Source organism: Microcaecilia unicolor, chromosome 7 (genome assembly GCF_901765095.1).
Source record: "Microcaecilia unicolor chromosome 7, aMicUni1.1, whole genome shotgun sequence".
NCBI lineage: Eukaryota > Metazoa > Chordata > Amphibia > Gymnophiona > Siphonopidae > Microcaecilia > Microcaecilia unicolor.
In genome coordinates this window covers 93336669-93358480 of record NC_044037.1, presented here as the reverse complement: position 1 = coordinate 93358480, position 21812 = coordinate 93336669, and the positions used below count along the sequence as shown (strand labels likewise).

The 21812-nt window shown below is 40.6% G+C and overlaps 1 protein-coding gene across 2 annotated transcripts in view; it reads right to left on the bottom strand.

Moving 5' to 3' along the window:
• LOC115473999 (zinc finger protein 569-like) overlaps positions 1-21812 on the bottom strand; it is a 128785-nt gene that overhangs the window by 25964 nt on the left and 81009 nt on the right. Inside the window, exons 8-9 of one of the 2 annotated variants that reach the window (XR_003942795.1) lie at positions 21657-21770; positions 6848-8540 (exon numbers count right to left, since the gene is read on the bottom strand). Coding sequence is in view for 1 of the 2 variants with exons in the window: in XM_030209259.1 (XP_030065119.1) it covers positions 7780-8540; positions 21657-21770 (875 nt within the window). In the remaining variant the exon portion in view is untranslated. Of the gene's footprint in view, positions 1-6825; positions 8541-21656; positions 21771-21812 lie in introns of those variants that run through there. The other variant, XM_030209259.1, reaches the window with a different exon arrangement.

The window sequence follows — 21812 nt, the reverse complement described above, 5'->3', positions numbered from 1 at the left end:
AGACTTTGGTCAGATTGACTCTTTAAGACTACCTGGGGCCAGAGTTCCAGGAAAGGCATCTGAAATGATGGAAAAATACATTCTTGTAGTTTTGCAAGTTATAACATAATGGGGCACAGCCAGTCATCTTCTGAGACCTTATCAAAACATCAGAGACATTGCTGATAGCATAAAATATATAAAAGGCCACCATCACTGGGACAAGTAAGGACTCTTGATCTGACCTTTTTCTTACCTACCAATCTATGTTGGACCACACCAGAACTAGCACTGCCCGTGACTACTGCCTAGTACTGTCCATTTCGCCCAAACTTTTTTCGATTCGATTCAGTTCTTTAAGGCTGCTATCAATAAATAAAATAACATTCGTGTTGGTCCCAGTTTCTGGTTTCTGCTTTCATCTGTCTTCTCTTAACTTTTGCCAGGGTCTCCTCGTCCATTTGGCATCTCTTCTATAACCATGTCTATCATTCAACTCCCTTGTGTCCCTGCCCCTATCCACCTGCCATGTTGTGCATCTCCTCTCTATCTTTATTCTTGCCCTGTCCAGCAGCACCCCTTTGTGCTCCTATCTCTCCTTTCAGCTTCTCCCCTTACTCCCTTTTCCCTCCCTCCCTTTTTGTCCTTCCTCCGCCAGGACCAGAATTTCCCTTCCTTTGCTCGTCTTCCATCCAGAGTTTGCCCTCCTTCTCTCCCCATTCCATTCAGCATCTACTCTCTTTCTCTTCCCTTCCATCCAGGCTCTGCCCTCTCACTTTCCTCCTCTGCCTGGATTTCATGCCTCAATTGTGGTATAAAAGAGAAAAAAAAAGGGCACACAGATGAAATGAGCAGAGTGAGAAGCCAGATGCAGCTATAAATCTCACAAGGGGACAGGGAAGACTGAGGGGTTTCTGTGTGGGGTGAGGGGTTGCAGAGGGTTTCAGTGTATGGTTAAAGAGGGATGTGGGGGATATGCTTGGGGTTGTAAATAGAAGTCTGAGTGTGAATGGGGGGGATAGGGAAGGGTTTTTAGTGGTGTGCAAGATGCAACTGTAAATCTCACAAGGGGACGGGGAGACTGAGACGTTTCTGTGTGAGGTGAGGAGTTGCAGGGGGTTGGGAGCAGCAGAAAGGTTTCTGTGTATGTTTAAAGAGGGATGCGAGGATCTGTTTTGTGCTGTGGGTTGTAAATAGAGGTCTGTTTGTGAGCAGAGGGGAATAGGGAAGGGTTTTTGGGGTGGTGTGTGAGATGCAGAGGAATCTGTGTGTGTGAGGAGGCTGCATAAGGGTACCTGGATCTGTGTAAGGAAAGGACTCCCACCAATACCATCACTTTTAAGCCAAATTCCTGCAACAGGTCTAGGGTAAAGTAAGTCTCCTTTTCTTCTGCACTATACCATGCATATATTGCCAACTAAAATTACATGTTTGTTTTAAGCAGCAGTTTGAGACCTGCCCGCACATACCTTTTAAAACTGTTCTTCTCCGGCAGCAAAAAGAACTGATACACTGCTCCCAGGTGCCTCATAGCCTTCTCTCTGATATGTTCCTGTCTCTGGAGAAACAGGAAGATATGTCAATGAGAAGGCTGTGTGGATGGCGCGAGCAGTGTTACTGGGTGCTCATGCTTGCTGGCAAAGAGCAACAGTTTTAAAAAGTACGAGGGGAATCGAACTACCAATTTTTTAGAAAAAAAAAATCAATTGAGTCGCGGGTTGGACAGCACTACTACTGCCAGCAGTTCTGGGAGGAAGAGACTTATGCATCCAGGCATAAGCCAACCTCTGTGATCACTCCCTGGGATAAAGACAGTTAACACTCATTTGTGTGTTTCAGGGTAGTGATTAGTATTGTATTCCAAGTGCCCTTCATTTTGGTTGGCAATCTTCTATTGTAAATAGCATATTCTTCAAACTCCTCCTTATTTCTAATCAGTTTCATGTTGTTAGTTTGGGAATGTAAACATAGCCTAACAGGAGTTAGCATGCAGGACTGATTACAAGAGGTGTGAATACGGTTATATAATTTCCAGAGCGTTACCATAATAGAGTATTGCACATCTCTACCTACACTAACCTGTGGGGGGCCAGGATGTATGCTACATGTCTGTAAATCAATATTACTTATTTGTAACATGTTCATAGAGAAAAGCAAGATATTCAGTCCACACACGTGGATGGAATCACCAATGGAGCCCAGGATCAGATAGTCTCATAAGAGCTCTCTAGATCTTTCATCATGCTGAGTATGCTAACTTGTAGTGCTCTTACTGTTTGTCCCACGTATAATTTATCGCAGGGACATTTCAGACAGTAGATAACCCCTTTCGTTTTACAGGTAGTAAGATCTATTAAATAGTAGATCCTAGCATTGTTCGGGTGCTGAAAAGTTGCGGTTTCTAGCATAACATGACAAACAGAGCATGCTTCCCTTGATCGATCTTCCGCCTAGAAATGCCAACCCTGCTGCTCGGTCCTATCTCCACCTCCATTTTCCGAATTGTAAGGGAGTTAAGTATAAGAAAATCTTCGCCTCGTCTTTCCGTTATTGGAGTCCCAAATACTGGAACACGTTACCTCGTCACCTTAAAACTCAAGTGGACCATGCCCTTTTTAAGAAGTTGTTAAAGACATTCCTCTTTGCTAAGACTTACCCCTCAATTTACCATGTTGATTAAAGCATCCCTTGTTCCTTACCCTATCTAGTTCACTTTGTTAGTTTCTTCCCTCCTACTCACTTCTTTATGCTTGCCTAAACTGTTAAGTTTGTACTCTTATTTAATTCTCTGTAAGCCACATTGCGCCTGCATGTGTGGGAAAATGTGGGATATAAGTCACAAATAAATAAATAAATAAAATAAATTCATACAGGACCCCCTTCATTTTTATATATTAGCTTAAATAAAAACCAACTCCAAGGGAGGACCACCAGAACTAAATATCTTGTTGTACTTGAACACCTACTACAGGTAAGCAACTTTGCTTTCTTCAAGGACAAGCAGACTATTCTATCTCCTCCGGTGGAAATCCAGAGCTACAGGTTGCAGTACAAACAAAAAGGAGAAAAATACAGAATGCAACACCAGCAGCTGGACAACAGATTTTTATTCAGAGAAATCGATGTAGTATTTCCTATTATTATAATATTATTAAAGACAATACCAAAAGATAACTAAAATTTTGTATATCTTAAATTTTGGGCTGCACACACTAATGTGGATCTCGGAAAACCATACTCATGTTCAGCTCCAGTTGGTCACCTGAAATCAACCGAAAAATTGGTGTGGATTGGATACACAGCTGGTTAACAGGTGACATAATTGGATGCACATAAATCCACATATCAAAAACATTTCTAGTTATGATTATAGAGCCTTGAAAATTTTGTGTACATTGAATGCAAAATTCAATATATTGGTGGTCTGCATTCGTGGAATACATAAATACCCCAAGTATACCCCATCATGATTCCTGTGGATCCTTGGCATGTCCTAAATATTTGGTGTGGATCAATTATTTTTAAAAAAATGTTATTCTATGAATACAAATATATGTTCACTCATGCGCACAGTTAACACGACTTCATCTTCCCTGACCCAACCGACGATTTAGCGGCTGTGAAAGAAAATTAAAAATTCTAACTGCACTTGTCAAACTCATCCAAGCGATACTCACAACCAGTCACTTTTCCTTACATAAACAATGGCTCCTCCTGCCTGGTTGACCGGCAACACTGAGCGTTTGAGAAAAGGCGCTTATAAATCCTCTCTGTCTCGGACATCCGATGCCTCAGAATGTATAAGCCCCACAAAAAATGGCTCCACTCTATCCGTGAGTTTAACCTATTCGGTTCCATAGTATCTAGGCGGAAAATCCACCTTCGTTCTTTCTGCAAAAGTAGTCTCCTGTAATCACCTCCTCTCTTCTGTGGGAAAACCCATTGTATTACCCAACATCTAAGATCATCAAAACTGTGTTGATTCCTAGTGCAATGCACTGCTAGCAGAAGGTTCATCTTCTTAGTCAGGATGGAACTGCGGTGTTCTATCAAGCTAACTTGTAGTGCTCTTACTGTTTGTCCCACGTATAATTTATCGCAGGGACATTTCAGACAGTAGATAACCCCTTTCGTTTTACAGGTAGTAAGATCTATTAAATAGTAGATCCTAGCATTGTTCGGGTGCTGAAAAGTTGCGGTTTCTAGCATAACATGACAAACAGAGCATTCATTACATTTCCTATGCTCCCGATTAGATAAATCTGTTATACTTAGTTCCTCAGAGGTAGGGTGAAGAGCTGAGAGACAGAGGCGTTCTTTCAGATTCCGCCCTCTACTGTATGCAATTCTCAATGAATGATCCTTAAACGCTGGAATCGTCTGTACCAACGGCCAATGTTTCTGAATCGCACGCACTATCCGCAGTGTATGGGTCATGTACTGCATAACATATTTTGACTCACCAATAAAAATTGTTTTACATAAACTAAATTCTGAAAAAGTTCATCTTCAGCCTACATTAAAAAATACAAAAGGTATTCAAGCAGATTTTGTATGAGGCTAGAGAAAAACAAAGCTTTGCCCTTACACCAGATGGCAAACTCCTTTACTTTAAACCATTCAATCTGTCAATGGAATCCTTCCTAGAAGGCAGAAGGATGAGACACTTCATCAGACAAAGCAGTAAGAATGAATTATCTCCCATTCAACGTACAGATTGGGAGCTAAGAACTTGATGTTAGAATGAAGTAATGGTTTTCTCTCTCTAAGTGCAATAAATGCAGATGGCATCATTACTGATGTTTCTTGGGGCTTGTCAAATATCCAATGCTGCCTGGAGCTGTAAAAAAGGACTGATTTAGTATCACTATCAATGCATCCAGTGCCACAGTTATAGGTGCCAGTATGTCAAAATGATTGGGGATGCCCCCAAAAAATACAAGTTACCCCCCCCCCCCCCCCCGGACACAATGAAAGAGCTTGCTCAATTATGCTCAGCCCCCCCCCCCCCCAAAGATCTGGATCCTATGCTTTCAGCAAAGCAGTACCCCTCACCTATCCTCCTCCTCAAAAGCTATTAATAAGAGGACAGCATGTACCTCAAGCAGACAGATAACATCTTTCTGAATTAGTTGAGATATCTGTGATATGGCACGGAGATAGTTGCCATCTCATACTCTCTCTGGAGGGTAGCTGGCACTTAATACTTCGTCTTCACCTGATGCACCATACTGGCTGCCTCTGATGCCAGCAGCGATACAGCCAAACCCCTCTGTATGCGTCAAGTGGGATCAGCAGGAAAAATACCAGTACCAATGCTAACACACATGGGTTGGACGTTGAAGCTAGGCTGAAAATATACCCTTCTAGAGCCTCATGCCACATGGAGGACATTTTTTGGCAAGTGTTAAATCCTCTAAATCATGTTTAAAATCAATGCATGTAAGCTGTCATGAGTGTCTGACTGATATCATAAGACTGCCTCAGGTATCAACATGTTTCTCTAGCATTGCTGAAAAAGCATGTAATATAATGACAAAAAAAGATTTTAAAATACTGATGACACTGTTGCCAAGGTTGAACAGACAGTTGCAAAAAAGGATATAAAACCCTTGATAACCCTACCTGTGAGCCCTACTGAGGACGGAAGCAGCCAGGATGCATATAGGGCCAGCTTAATCATTAGGCAAACTAGGCCACTGCCTATGCCAGCAGCTTCCAAGGAGAGGCAAAGAGCTGCTGCTGTCAAAGCTAAACAGTAGGCTACCAAAGAACCATCAACATGCAATTTTTGTCACAGGAAGAGTAAATTATTTTCAAATGGCCCATTTACCTAGATAGTCATTTACATGCCGTCATCTACTATGTTACTATGTTATGTTACATGGCTAAATGATTTTGAAAATTGCTCTCATTACGTATGTGCATACAAAACAAAGTTTTGATATTAAAAAATGTGATGTCCACCTATACATTTTTACAGGACTGTTCTAGGATAGGTGATGTTGGGATGAGAATTGTTGAGTTTAATTGGGGGGGAGGGGGTGGAGGCCTAAGTGCATGAAAATAATGGAGGGGTGGTGGACACCTAATCCCCTTGCTCCTGCGCTGGATACACAGCAAGCCTATAATCACACACAAAAATACAGCAGAAATTGAAACTACAGGCAAAATAAAACGGATCAGGATCCTGCGGACTGGTGATTATAAAGGAACAATCCATACCTCTTCATGATCAAGTGTACAGCGCTGCATACATCTAGTAGCGCTATAAAAATGTTAAGTAGTAGTAACCTAATGTAACACTCTGCTCTTCTCAAAGACACAGAGTAGTTTACAAAACAGGTCAATAAAATAATTTAAACAAAAACATAGAGAATAATTCTATATGTCATCTGCTTATCCTTTTATCCTATATGCCTATTTCAAGCCTATTCTATAAAGAAAAGTAGGCACCTAATTTTCTTTATAAAATACAAGTGGAAGAAAAACACTTATATAGTTAAGGCATAATCACTTACACTAGCCCTATAGCTGATGTAAGTGCCCGCGCTAGATGTTGGCCAGAATGTACTTAAATTATAGCATTCTATGAATATAATTTACACACCTATTTGTGCTCTCTGCTCATGCACTACTCAAACTCCACTCATGTGTATACCTACCAGCAAGTATGCACCATCAAAACATGGTATGTACTTTTCTACTAGTTGATATTTTACAAGAGATCATTTACAGGCATAAGTGGCCATTAGTATGTGCTCCTGGCTCCTGAAAATAGGCTCTTCCTTATAGATTAACCCCCCCCCCCCCCCCAAGCTCTGTAAAGCATTAACAAAAGGCTCTAGAAAGCTCTCTGAGAAGATACAGTCTTGGGCTCCATCATGATGCCACCCCCACATGGAGGACTAAATATCCTGCTTGTCCTTGGAGATTTTTTTGGCTCTGGATATTAGAAGATGATTTTTCTGACACTGCTTCACAGCCACTATATTTCTAGAATAAGTCATTCTTTTTTGCTTTTATTCTGTAAGGCAGAATGAGAGAAGCTGAACGGGTCTGGAAGAAAAAACAAATTTTCAGTACATTTTGAAACCTCATATTGGACCAAGTTATCTTTTATACAAAGATGATGATGCACATGAGCTTCCAAAACTATTTGGTCCCTTCTTCAAAAACAGAGCAAAAGCTAAATTCTTTGCAGGTTGTAATGGGCAGCTGATAAAATGGGGCCCTGTATCATCTCAGATATTATATCACTGGAAAGTTATCTTAATTCTTAATGCCAAGTCTACCCGTTATCCTCTGGTACCAACTTTTTTTGTCAGCCGGAAAGGGAATATCCCACATGAGCACACCTTCTTCAACCTTTGAAATACTAATTAGGTTGTCCCACTAGTTTTCTAGTGGAAGAATAAAAAAAGGTTTTCCTAACTTTCACATGTGCACTACAGTAAAACATTATAGTAAGCTGTGTCTTCTAGCATAAACATAATACATGCAACCCATAAAGTAAGAACCCAGTGCTAGCTCAATACCAAAGAATTGCACTTGTGTGTTTTTCTCACAGTTAGTGTCTCCAAATGGGCTTGGTTAGCAAATATCAAGACATGAATAAAACTCATTTTAAGCCAAGGCTTATTAAACATAACGTTAATCTCAGTCTCATATTTACTGCTAGAGCTATTTTCAATATTTGCACTGTTCCAGGGATAGCTTCCTATTGTAATCCGTATCCCAATTATGGGTAGTACGTCAGAATGGGCTGGCAAATGGTTCTCGATCAGCCCCGTGACATTCCTAAGAAAACTGAAACCACTTCTGTGATCGTCCATTGTGACATCTGAGATGTCTCCTAAGACTGTCATTCCGACTGAAGTTTCTTTCACATTCAATACATTTATATGGTTTTTCTCCTGTGTGAGTTCTAAAATGCCTCTGGAGAGCAGAAGCCTGGCTGAAGCTTTTCTCACAGACAATACAAATATATGGTTTTTCCCCTGTATGAGTTCTCATATGGCTCTGTAGACCTGAGTTCCGACTAAATGCTCTCTCACATTCAGCACATTTATATGGTTTATCTCCTCTGTGGGATGCCAGATGGTAAATTAGAGCAGACCTCTCCATGAAGCTTCTCTCACAATCAGAGCATTTATAGGGCCTGTCTCTGTTACAAGACTTTAGATGTCCTCGAATACTTGAAGTTTTACTAAAATTCTGCTCATATTCAGAATATTCATATTGTTTCCTCTTTGTAGTTCTTCGATCCTTTAAAAATCCAGTATACCTGTCCATTTGTTCTTCACTGACTCTTTGCTGAGCAATGAGATTTGTTAGTTTACTTATCTTGGTTACAAATTTTGTGGTTTCCAATGTCTCTGGCCTGAAATCCAGAGGGTCCCTATAATTCCAGTTTGGTTTTTGCTGTCTCACAATGGAGATTCCTTTGGCAAAACACTTGTGAATGTTATCTTCAGCTTTCCCTGATATTTTTTCAAAGAGTTTTATTTTTTCTGTGCAACCCTTTTGGCCTTTTTCCAGCATGGTCATAGATCCACTTTCTGGTGAAATAAAATGAAAATCTAGTTGTTATATTTAGTAACTCCTGGGCTTAAAATAGTATTCAGACAAAATTTTAACTCAGTGAAATCTTAGAGCTATTGTGTTTACAAAAGGGCAACCAACATATGGTAACATCTGCACTATAAGCACTTGTGTTCTCTCTGGAAAACGCAAGGTAATATGCAGGCACATAAGTAGCATACTATAAATAACAAAATAGAACACCTGAATGTAGCTTGCTTTGAAAAAACACAAACTAAATCCAAATAAATATCAGCATACAATCTGTAAAAATAATAGAATTCTAGCTGACTTATAGAAAGATACATTATAACCATTCAAATCAACGCTTAAATTGCACCACCCCACAGAGGTTGAAGGTGACACTTAATATGGTGGAGGCAGGGCCACTGAAAGAGTGGGGCCTGGGGCAAAAATATTTAAGCCCCATCCCCTCACTGCTCTCCCCTCCCTTCCTCCTCCTTGATGGTCTCACCTACAGGTTCCTGCAGCTGGCAGCCATTCACAATCAGAGGCCATCTCAGACTCCGAAGCCCTCCTTCTGCTGCGTCCCGCCCTCTCTACTGCAACTTCCTGTTTTGATGCTAAACAGGAAGGTGAGAGGGCGGGATACGGCAGAAGGAAGGTCGCTGTCGGCTGTAGGATCCTGTAGGCGAGACCTGCAGGAACAAGAAGACAGGAAGGGAGGAAAGCATTTTGACTGCAAAAACAAAACTTTTTACTGTTCCTGTAGGGCGGTAAGTTTTGTTCCCATATCCGCAGTGCAATAGCTCTCCAAAGGCCTGGCGCTGGGCCCTCTCCTTGGAGGCTGAGCGAAAAGGTACAAAAAGCCAAGGTTACAAGTAACAGACATAAAGGCTATAAAAGTCTGGAAGGGAAACTTTCATTTTTTAAAAGGTTTCATGTACTATAGGGTCAGTAGAATGGAACTATGCAATTGTTTTTTTCACATCTTTGATGCTTTTCTTGTTTTACATCCTAAAAACCGCAAGTGCCTAAAAGGTACCTAAAGTGGGGTATGTGATTTCTGGGATTACTTTTTTTTTTTTAATTGATAAATATATTTCTCATTTTTTTAAAGATGTAGTTAGTCCACACTTGAAGCTCAAATTTAGCAGGATTATGCAGCTGACATTCCTTTATCTTGTGGTATAAATAAGACACATACTTTTGGTACCTTTTCACTCAGCAGGTCACATATAGAACAGCCTCTGTATGGAAGTGGTGGGAATAAAACCAATTAATCAGATTTCAAGTATTAAAAGTACAAAAGATTCTTAGAGGAAGGCAAATTATGGTAAAGCTGGATAAGTAGGGGCTGCAATAACGAGGAATAATGGTCAGACCTCATGTCATCTATATTTCTAAAAGCAGTACTACTAAAACAAAAAAGGTAATAACAGGATGCCTGGTTTAAGAGTTCAAGTAGTTGCCTACTTCGGTGCTATTTTATAAAGACACATAATAAAATACTAATATAAGCAGTAGAAATCTCACCTACCTTGCAGGTGCAGAAAGTCACACCTGCTGAGAATGACACGGGGACAAAGTTTGTCCCCGGCCCCGCAGGCTCTATCCTCATCTGCATAAACCTCAAACACTTATGATTTTATATTTAAATCTTTTTATTAAAAGTATAAAAAGAAACATTATTCTGTACAACTGTGTTTATAAATCACAAATAGAAAACAATAGTAACAATGCGCAACTGAAATAACACCCCCCCCCCCCGTCACTCTCTACCCTTTCAACCCCAACAATATCCGACTTCTGCTACCCCAAGGAACCCTAATCCACCCTGTTAAAGTGTCCAGGGTGACAAAATACAATCCGCTCTGTATGCCCTAGTGGGAGAAAAATATGCCCTATGAAGCATTATGATTTTTTAATCTGTGGATAAATAATGTCATCAATCTCAGGACTCAATCTAGCTCTCCTGTCTTCCACAGTCCTTCTTGGAATAGAAAATGTTCTCTCAGAAGATGTGCTGGTAGCAGAAATGCACAGGATTCCCCGTACAAAATTTGCCAGTTTTGGCCAGCACTTTTACTTGTTTTTCCAAAAAATCAAAACATTGTCATTTGCATCACTCAAGCATGAACAACTATCCAATTCATTCATTTATTCCGCAGCTTGGTACAATCAATGGTGTTAAAGCCACTTGAACTACTGTAATGCCATATACGCCGGATGCAAAGAACAAATCATTAAGACACTCCAAACTGCCCAAAACACTGCAGCCAGACTCATATTTGGAAAAGCGAAATACGAAAGCGCCAAACCCCTAAGAGAAAAACTACACTGGCTCCCACTGAAAGAACGAATTGCGTTCAAAATCTGTACCCTGGTTCATAAAATCATTCATGGTGAGGCCCCAACATACATGTCAGACCTCATAGACTTACCAACCAGGAACACAAAAAGATCAGCACGCACATTCTTGAACCTCCACTACCCCAGTTGCAAAGGACTTAAATATAAATCAATATATGCATCTAGCTTCTCCTACATCAGCATGCAATTGTGGAATACACTACCAAAGGCCTTAAAAATAATGCACGACTTAACAGCCTTCCGGAAGTTACTAAAGACAAACCTGTTCAAGAAGACATACCATAATGAACCATCATAAACAACCTACATCAAAACTCTATCAAAACCAAATAAAGCCGAATTCTTTACACCTGATTACATCAATTTGTCACCAATGAATATTAACGTATTACCCTTTATATCTTATGCCTGAAATGAACTGTTTATCCAACTTATTTTATAATTTACCTTAACATTTAAGAACTTTAATGTAACAATACTTTGTATTTCTCATTCCGGAAATGGCAATCGCCATTACGGCATAATGTAAGCCACATTGAGCCTGCAAAAAGGTGGGAAAATGTGGGATACAAATGCAACAAATAAATTAATTAATAGCCTTCAAAGGAGGCATTGTTCCATAAAAGTCATTCATAAAACTGCTAACACTCATTTTCATTCTTTTGGAGGAGAGCTCTTCCACGGATGTAACAATTTCTGAAAATGTGGATTGTGGAAAATCCTGAGTTGGTAAGGATGATGGCCTCGAGCCTTCCATTTCGATCTGGTTTTGGTACAACCTTCTCAAAGATTCGATTGCCTGTGTTTTTACATCATCTAGAAAGATAACTAACTTGTCTTTCAGATGTGGGTATAGAAGAGAACAAACATTGTGTAGTGGAAGAACAGAAAAATAAGTGTCAATTAAGTACAGGAAATGAAGTCAGAAACATTATGAATCTGTTGCAGTAAGATGCTTGAGCAACTGGGTACGTGAAGGAAGGACGTTGTGGATGGTAGGAGTCTGATCAGCAGACAAGACTCTTGTTGCCACATCAAAGGCAGACAAGACACAAAAGATGTCACTTAACAGTGCTTCATTTAAATCCAAAAACAGCTTCTGCAGTTTTTTTGATCATTGAATTCAGTTACCAGTTATCTAAGATGTGTTTTTACATATGGATACTAGCATTTTATAAATGCTGTTCCATCTAATTGGAACAGTCTAGTCTATTCATTAGTGTTACATACCACTTCTACCCTTAAAAAAAGGCCCCGAATTAGTTTACAAAAGAAATAGACTACAGGATACAATACCTAAAGAACCAGAAAGAATAGAGAGAACTCAGAAGCATTCAGGTATCAGTGAAATAAAAAATATTTAAGTATTTTCTAAATATAAAATACGAGTCAGCAAATCCAATAACTCAGGAAGAGTATTCCAAGTTCAAGCCACCTTATAAAGACAAGGAATTCTCCAAAATTCTCTTTAATCTAACACCTTTAAAGGAGGGAAACATAAGCTTAAAAATTCTTGACCCTCTACAAGGAAGCTTACAATTGGTAAAAGATACAACTGTCAAAAAATCTTCAGGAATATCCTCACAAAAACGTTTAACACAAAGCATGAAATTTTAAAAAGTCTATTCCTTCTGTTAACTGGGAGTCAATGTAGCTCTCTTAGAAGGGGTGAGACATGATCAAATCTAGATTTCTGAAAGATCACATGGTAGCTGTGTCCTGGATTATCTGCAATCTTTTTTTGCAACCCCAATCAAATGCCAGCAATGAGTTGCAGTAGTCTAGATATGACTCAATGATATATTGAGTCAGAATTGCAAAATGCTGCTGTTCAAAGAGTGCCTGCACAGATCTTAATTGCCTGTTTAAGGCTAGTCTCAAGCTTATAGAGAATGTCCCCATTGCTGTCCCCGTGGTTAACCACATGTCCCCATCCCCTTGTCATTCTCTAACCCTGATCTCTCTATTGTAGATTCCTGAGAAGTTACGACCTCTCAAAGCTTATTTTAGTTACCCTACAAACTAGAACACTGCTAGAGGACACGAGAGAAACAATTCACCCTCTGCCTGATTCAATCAATCATTCTCAACATGGTTCTCGGTAACTATCTGACCAATCTAGTTTTCAGGATATCCACAACAAATACGGCATGAGATACCCTAGAGGAAGAACAAATGTATGTAATATATATTCATTTATGCAGTACTTTTTTCCTACTAGCATCAGCCACTGGGAAATAACGGGAGGGGATAGGCTGGATTACGGAGTAGTGTAAAGCAAAGTTACTTACCTGTAGCAGGTGTTCTCCAAGAATAGCAGGCATACATTCTCACATGTGGGTGATGTCATCCACAGAGCCCAGTGCGGACACTGCCATAGTGCACTGTCACTGCCCCCACTGCGCATACGCAGATGCTTTCTTGCCTGATGATCGAATGTGGGACCAGCAGTATAATATTAAATCCATGTTATTCTCACACATGGGATTCACTAGCTGCCAGGCTCACAAATGCAATTATAATCTTGGCAAGTAAGGAGAAAGTGAGACTGGTGGAAAAAAAGGGTTGAAGGGTGGAGTTGGCATTCAAGTAGCAAAAAGATTTTGAAGGACTGCTTGTCCAAACCAGCTATCCCGCCTAGAATTCTGCTCCAGACAGTAGAGAGCAGTGAAGGTGTGAATAGAGAACTACATTGCTACCTTGCACATTTTTTCAACAGAGGCAGAGCAGAAATGGGCTACTGAAGCTGCCATGGCTCTTACATTGTGAGCGGTGACATAGCCATGAAGGGTCAGACCAGCCCGAGCATATGTGTAGGACATACAGTCAGCCAGCCAGCCAAGTCAAGATAGTACATTTGATGATGGGAATCTCTAATCTGTTAGGGTCGAAGAATTCAAAAAGCTGGGAGGATTTCCTATGAGGTTTTGTTCGTTCCAGATCATATACTAGGGCATGCTTGCAGTCTAAAGTATGTAGTGTTGCTTTTCCAGGATAGGAGTGTGGCTTAGGGAAGAAGTAGTACAACAGACCGATTGAGGTGGAACTCTGATACCACTTTAGGGAAGGATTTGGTGTGACTTCGGAGAACAACCCTGTTATGGTGTAAGGTGAGTCTGGCTTGAAGTTCGTTTACTCTCCTGGCAGAAATAAGTACTACTAACAATACTTTATATGTGAGGAATTTTACAGAACAAGAACGGAGTGGTTCAAATGGAAGTTTCATAAGAGCTGTGAGTATAGAATTAAGATCCCATGCTACAGGACATTATAATGCCTTTGTATTGCTCCATGGTGCGACCGCACCGCGAATATTGTGTTCAGTTCTGGTCACCGCATCTCAAAAAAGATATAGTGGAATTAGAAAAGGTGCAGAGAAGGGCGATGAAAATGATAAAGGGGATGGGACAACTTCCCTATGAGGAAAGGCTAAAGTGGCTAGGGCTCTTCAGCTTGGAGAAAAGACGGCTTAGGGGAGATATGATAGAGGTCTATAAAATAATGAGTGGAGTGAAAGGGTAGACGTGAAGCATCTGTTTACTCTTTCCAAACATACTAGGACTAGGGGGCATTTGATGAAGCTACAAAGTAGTAAATTTAAAACGAATCCGAGAAAATGTTTCTTCACTCAACGTGTAATTAAACTCTGGAATTCGTTGCCAGAGAATGTGGTAAAGGCGGTTAGCTTAGCAGGGTTTACAAAAGGGTTGGACAGCTTCCTACAGGAAAAGTCCATAGACCATTATTAAAATGGACTTGGGGAAAATCCACTGCTTAATTCTGGGATAAGCAGCATAAAATGTTTTGTACTTTTTGGGGATCTTGCAGGTATTTGGATGAGCCACTGTTGGAAACAGGATACTGGCTTGATGGACTTTTGGTCTGTCCCAGTTATGTAGGAGATGGTTTGACAGGAAGACTGGTATGAAATAAACCTTTCATGAATCTAGCTATTAAGGGATGAATGAATACTGGCTTATTATCAACCCTAGAGTGAAAAACACTAATGGCACTTAGGTGTACTCTGAATGAGTTAGTTGTGAGGCCAGATTCAGAAAGTGGAGGAGGTTTTCCATAAGGATCGGAAGAGAGCATTTAGCAGGGTGGAGTGATCTGGCTATACACCAGAAGGAAAATCTTCTCCACTTAATACGGTAACAGGTAACATTTCTGTGTAGGTGGTTTTCTAGAGGCTAGGAGTATCCTAGAGACATCGTCTGGAAGATTTAAGGAATGTAAGTCTATGTCATCAAAAACCAAGCCGTCAGGTCCAGACAGTAATGGTCTGGGTGGAAGAGGGACCCCTCGTTCTGCGTTATTAGGGTTGGAAAAGGATCTAACCTTAATGGTTCCTTGCAAGATAACTCCAGGAGAAGAGGGAACCAAATCTGATGTGGCCAGTAGGGAGCAATTAGAATCATGGTCCCTTCATCTTGACATCGTTTAAGAAGAGTTTTCCCAATAAGAGGCAGTGGGGGAAAGGCACAGTTTGGAGCATAGATTCTGGAACAAAAACAGGGAAGCTTGTTCTGAGAAAACGCAAACAGATCTATCGCTGGGGTCCCCCACAGTTGGAATACTTGATGAGCCACAGGCATGCTGAGGGACCATTTGTGAGGCTGAAGAACCCTGATCAATCTGTCTGCCAGCTAGATAAACAGCTCTTATAGAGATGTTTCGAGAAGCTGCCCAAGTCCATATCTGGATTGCTTGTTGACAGAACTGGTAAGAACCTGTCCCCCCGTTTGTTCAGGTAATACATTGCAACTTGGTTGTCAATGCGAATAAGAATTATCTGATTGAGGATGAGATCTTGAAAAGTGTAGAGAGCGCTCCAGACTGCTCGCAATTATAAGAGATTGATATGATGTTTCTCCTGTGGGGACCAAGAACCTTGTGTATGGAGACCATCGAGATGAGCCCCCCCCCCCCAACCTACCATAAAAGCATCCGTGGTGAGGACTCTGTGATGGGAAAGGGGCTGAAATGGAAGTCCCCGGGTGAGATTCTGGGAAACCATCCAGCATGGTAGAGTGTGGCCTAGCTGTGAAGTAACTTGAATACGGGCTGAGAGCAACTCCATGGCTTGAGACAACAGAGGAGAGAGAGCCCACTGAGGTATTTGGAAGTGGTGCCAAGCCAATGGTGTTTTTTGGTATGAGAAAGTACCTGGAGTAAAACCCTTGACCCCTCTCTCTCTGGCAGAGGAACTGTTCCATTGCATTCTGCTGGAGGAAGGCAGAGAGCTCCTTTTGAAGAACTATCTTTTGGAGGGAGTTGAAACAAGACTCTCCTTGGGTGGGTCTCTTTGCCCCCAATGCAGAGTGTAACTGTGCTGAATGATTCGTAGTACCCAACAGTCTGAGGTTATGAGTGGCCACCTCTGTTGAAAAGAGGATTAGCCTGCCTCCTACTGGTAGGTTGCTTGCCATAGACACCTAGATGGCACTCTAGGATGCAGTCAAAAACTGGGTTGTTGTTTAAGATTGAAAAGGGGGTCTGTGATTTCTGTCCTCATTGCTGCCACAGACATGAGCGCTGGGACATAGTCTTTTGGGGTGGAGGAGGGGTAGGAATATGATGACGCTTAGATATATGGAGCATTGAAAACCTCCCACAAAGCTTCTAGTACAGCGTCAGAAGATTTTGTGGCTTGGACAGAGTTTTAAATGTATCTATACGCTTTTTTTTTTTTTTTTAATTAGGTCGGCTACTTCCTTGCCTTTGTCCTTGAATAAGTTGTCTCCTCAACAAGGGACACCTGGCAGACGCTCCTTGACAGCAGCTTCAAGGTCGGAAAGTCTAAGCCAGGAAAGATGTCTCAATGATACTCCCAAGGTGAAAATGTGAGAAGAGACATCAAAGGCCTGCCTTATTAGATATCTATGACAATCTAGAAGTTTCTGGTGAATTTTGAGGAAATAGTCAGCCTTCCGAGGAAGAAGGAAGTCTGCAAAGGAGAAAGTACTTTGATTTAGAGACTAAGTAAATTGTGGAATAAAGTTAATAACCTAGTATGCGGTGGTTAGCATAGAGGCTTTAAATGTTCTCTTGTCAAAAGAGCCTAATGTTCTAGCTTCTCTGCCTGGAGGAGCAGAAGAACGAGATCTCACACTGTGAGAACGCTTTGAAGCAGGTTTCCAAATAAGAAATGATGGGTTAAGTGAGTTTTTTTTCAAACCCAGTGCATTTCTGTATCTTGCACATTTTCTTTGGTGCTACTTGAACTGTTAATGGAGTCTCCCAGTTTTTGATCAGAGTATTCTTCATGACTGTACGAAGTGATAGTGATTCCCTCTTTAGGAGGGGAGTCATAATCCACAATCTCAAAAAGCTCTGAAGGAGGTTCCTTCTCCATCTTTATTTTGAAATGTATGGCTTGGGCCATCTCACGGATAAGGCCAGGAAAGGATATACTTTCTGGAGACTTAAGTCTCTCAGGCAGTGGAGAAGGGTCAGATAGGATGCTATAAGGACTCCTCAGCTGAGAGGTCCTGTGGGTGCTGATCCATCTCCCAGGAGAGGTCTGAGTCTGACTCTTCAAAGTACAGCTCTTGAATAGTATATGGAAGTTTGTGTCGACTAGAACGGTGGCTGTGTGTAGCAGAGTGTCGAGGCAGATAAGTCTTCAAGGCTGGAGAAAGTTCCTCTACCAATTGTTAATGCTGAGCCAGTGTGTGGTACCTTTCCTGTAACTGTCTCTCTGATGTATCAACAAGCTAGGTTAAGGCTGGCGCAAGCAGCCTGTAAGCCTGAATAGACTGCATATGCAGTAGCGCTGAGAGCTCCTATTTGAGCATAGCCTGGATTTCCTCCTATAGAGTAGGCGTCGGTGCTGGCTGAGAAAGCAACACCTGAAGTATAGCCTGTGCAGGTGTAGGAGATCAAGGACATCAGAGGCTCTCGCTGAAGAATAAGTTGTAGAGAAGGAGACTGGTCACTGCTGCATGGACAACTCCAGTACATCGAGGATGCTGATGCATGGAAAAGTGTTGGCAGAATGCCTGGAGGGAGAAGATGGCGATACTACTTAGGTTTTTTAAGCTGCAGATCCGTCGATGCATGTGGCACTGACGAGGAGGATGTATAGTCCTTATGTGGTTTCGGTGCCAAGACAAATGTTGGACATTCACGATGTTGCATCAGTGCATCTGATGTTGACGCCGACACTAATGCAGGTTCTGTGTCTAAAGCCGAAAACCCTGCCATACTTGATGCAGAACCAAAACGTTTTTCAACCTGGACTCTGTAGGCTTTAAGTGTCCTCTTTTTGCATGCGCAGAGGCCATACTGTATGTCCCAGCGCTCCGGACCGAAGCACTAAATACAGAAGTTATGGGGGTCTGTGCCTGAAATGGTCCTATTGCATCGAGTACACTTCTTAATGCCACTCGGCACCCTCGTTGACATGGAGGAAAAACAGCAGGTGCAAGGTCAAAAGGCTCAATGGCCCAGGGAACTCAAGTAGTTCCATATCCAAAAATGGTCGATGTTCCCCGGACAAAAAAAGGGCTCATAGGCCTCAAAAGCTGAAAAATGAAAATTGGAAAAATGAATAAATTGAACAAAATTGATAAAGAAAAAAAGAAAAATATGAGAAAAAAAAAAAAGTTTCTCAAAAAAGGAAAGGCCTCAAAAAGGAAAAGTTTGACGCACTGAGATATCAGAAACTCAATCTCTCTGCTCCACGGAAAACGCTAGTCTGCAGGTCCCATGCTCAAGCATCAGGAGGGAAGGCACCTGTCCATGCATGGTGGGGGCACTGACTTAAAGTGACAGTGCACTTTGGCAGTGTTTGCACCAGGCTCAGTGGATGATATCACCCACATGGGAGAATATCATGCCTGCTTGACCTCGGAGAACTCTTCTGATCTGTTCCCTCCTTTCCATTTTCCTGCAAGATGCCTGAGAGGAGAAGGGCCAATACAAGCTCCCTCAGCAGTGTTGCCTTTTGCCTGAGGATATGGAACGGGAAGGACTAGAGCTAACACTACAGCAAGCCCACAACTCTATGCTTCTAGGATTCAGCTGTCAGTGAGTTGAAGGAGAAGGCTGAAAGGGGGAACATAGATATACCTGCACATACATAAAACATCTTTATAAAATTACTCCCTTAAGCTGTATTTCAAGTTTTAAAATGCTTCTTGGGCAGTTGCATAGCCAGACATGGCATTTTGGGTGGCCCTGAGCCCAAAGTGGGTGGGCATACAAATTCCCCCCACCACCACACTTTCTGCCCCCACCCCTGCGACTCCCAACAAATAAAATAAATACATGAGCTGGCAAGGGATCCTCAAGCCCCACCAGCTGGAAAAGGCCTCCGGTGGCCAGAACAGGTCATTCCCCCTACTTGCTGCAGCTGGTGGCAGTGTCCATGCACTGCTGCTATGTTGGCCTCTCCCCTCCCACACATGCTCAGTTTTTGCATTGTAGGAATATAGGTCATACCAGTGCAGATAGAAGTGCCACTCCCTTTTCCAAGGTATTTATTAATTTAACAGATTTCTATTCTATATTATCTATAAAATTTAAGTGGGTTACAACTCTCGAATTTCAAGACATACAACCAACAAAGTGTTTCTCCTTCCTCTACTCTGCCTACCTTGTCCTTCCTGAAAGAGCATAGCTTGGTAAAGCTATACTCCTGTAATTGAACTATGCTTCTGTGATGGCCAAAATATCTGGATCTGCCTCTGCCATTACAGCTGGCAAGTTTACAGTTTTACTACCTAAACTATTAGTGCTCATATATTTCAATATATTCTTACTTCCCCTTTGCAAATCTTTAGGAAAATATTTTGATTTTTCAAAGAATGATATATATATTTATATGTAGATATTACAATTTTGCTACCTTCATTTAATTTGTTTGATGATAGTATAAGGGATGTAACTGATAATTAAAATTGAATACTAGTTAAGACAAAGATTCTCTGGCTTACATCCCTTTCGAAAGATCCCCCTAGTGAAACATTATGTATTTTGGGCAAGTCATTTGTTTTAGAAACTACCTTGAGGGTTTTAGGGATATTATTGGATTATCATTTGTCTATGTCAGTTCAATTACAATTCTAATGGGACACTTTATTGCGGTGTGAACATTGAGTTTGGAATGCTTTTAGGATTAAGTGTCTGGCATTTGTTCTATTTTAGTAGTATGCGTTTATAGACATAGTTGTGTATGCATTGGCTCCATACAGGACCCCTGATGAAGGACATCGTGCCAAAACAGAGCCCCTGTTGGGTTTTGCCTGTATGTACTATTGACAAAGAAATAACTTGGAACATTAAAATTGTATGTCCTTGGAATTTGGTATCTTTGGATTTGTGGTTGTGGTGACTGCCACTCCTTGTTTGGTTTGTGCTTGCAGTTTTTTTGTGGAAGACTTTTGATTCTTCTTTTGCTTTTTTCTGACAGTTCAAAATAAACTGATTCAAAGAGTATCAAACTGAAACAACTGCAGTATCTGAAAAATCTATTGGATCTGGAGCTTTTTCAGTTAGTGGTATAAGCATGGTGTTGTCCCAGTTTGATTATTGTAATTATTATTTAGGCTGTTCAAAGACATCCTTCAGGCGTCTGCAGGTTTTACAGAATACTGCAGCAAAATTAATATCTGGCAAGTGAATATCACATCAGACCACACCATTGTTGAGAAGTCTTCATTGACTCCCAATAGAAGCTCGTTGTCAGTTGAAACTTTGTGTGTTAGTACATAAGAAATTATATGGGCAATCCTCAGAGTATATGATTAGCCTATTAGCAGTAAGGTCTATCGATCGATAAACAAAACCCACTGAATGAACAGATTTCAATTTCACTCCCTTAAGAGTAGGGTATTGCAGCATACAAAGATGTGTATTGTAAGATGATGTAATTTCTTAGTGATAGCCTGGTATTCTTATATTGTAATCCACACTAATCCAAAAATGGTTTGTAGCAGAATATACATTTGATTGTATGTGTAATCCTCATCTGAGTCCATTTAATTAGCAAAAAAAAAAAAAAAAAGTCAGTTGATCCAAGATTATCTTTTCCTTACTGGATAAGAACTAAAACGTTAAGTATCATAAAAACAATAGCTAGAGAAGCAACATACACAGCCCACCAAACCTAACTTACAAAACATCTTAAGTGTCTTAATTTAAAACAAATAGCTCCCACAGTCACAGGTTCCTTATCCTTTAACCTCTCAAATGGAATGGAAAAGAAAACCTTAAGCTTCTTGTGAAAGATTAGATAATTCCTCTTCTCTGAGCCCTGGGAGAAGACTGTTCCATTATTTTTTTAAGCCTGCAATCAAATAGGAACAGGTAGCCTCGTATTTTTCACTATTAACTTTGTTGAGGGTAACAGCTAATTATAGCTTCAATGCTCTGCTAGTAGTGACAGAAGCATTAGTTGAACTTAAGATTGTGATTAGTATATTTATTGTAATAAATTGTACAGATTACTTTGTTTTTACTTTATTTTTTTTTACATGTTTTTTGTATTTCTTATGATTTCATAATCCACCAAAAATGTGCTGGATTAGCAGAATACCAATGTTTTCAAATGAAATTAAACATTTATGACCAGTAGGAAATGAGTTGGTGAACTTGTTAAATAGTTATTGAGGGAAGAAAGAAATACCTTGTTCAACAGACAATTTAAATCGAAAAGACAGAACAGATTACAGAAGAGTTTAACACAAAATGGAAACTTTCAGAGGCCACTTAGTTGTGCCATTCTTCCTAATAAACGCTCTCATAACTCTTACCTGTGCTGGGACTGTTCAAATATCCTCTTTCCACAGAGTCTTGATGGTTCCTAATATGTGATTCTTCTTCTACTTTAACTTCTAATATACTATCAGTGATGACAACAGGATCAACTAAGAATAAAGAAATAATGTACTATAAAAATAATTTCATTA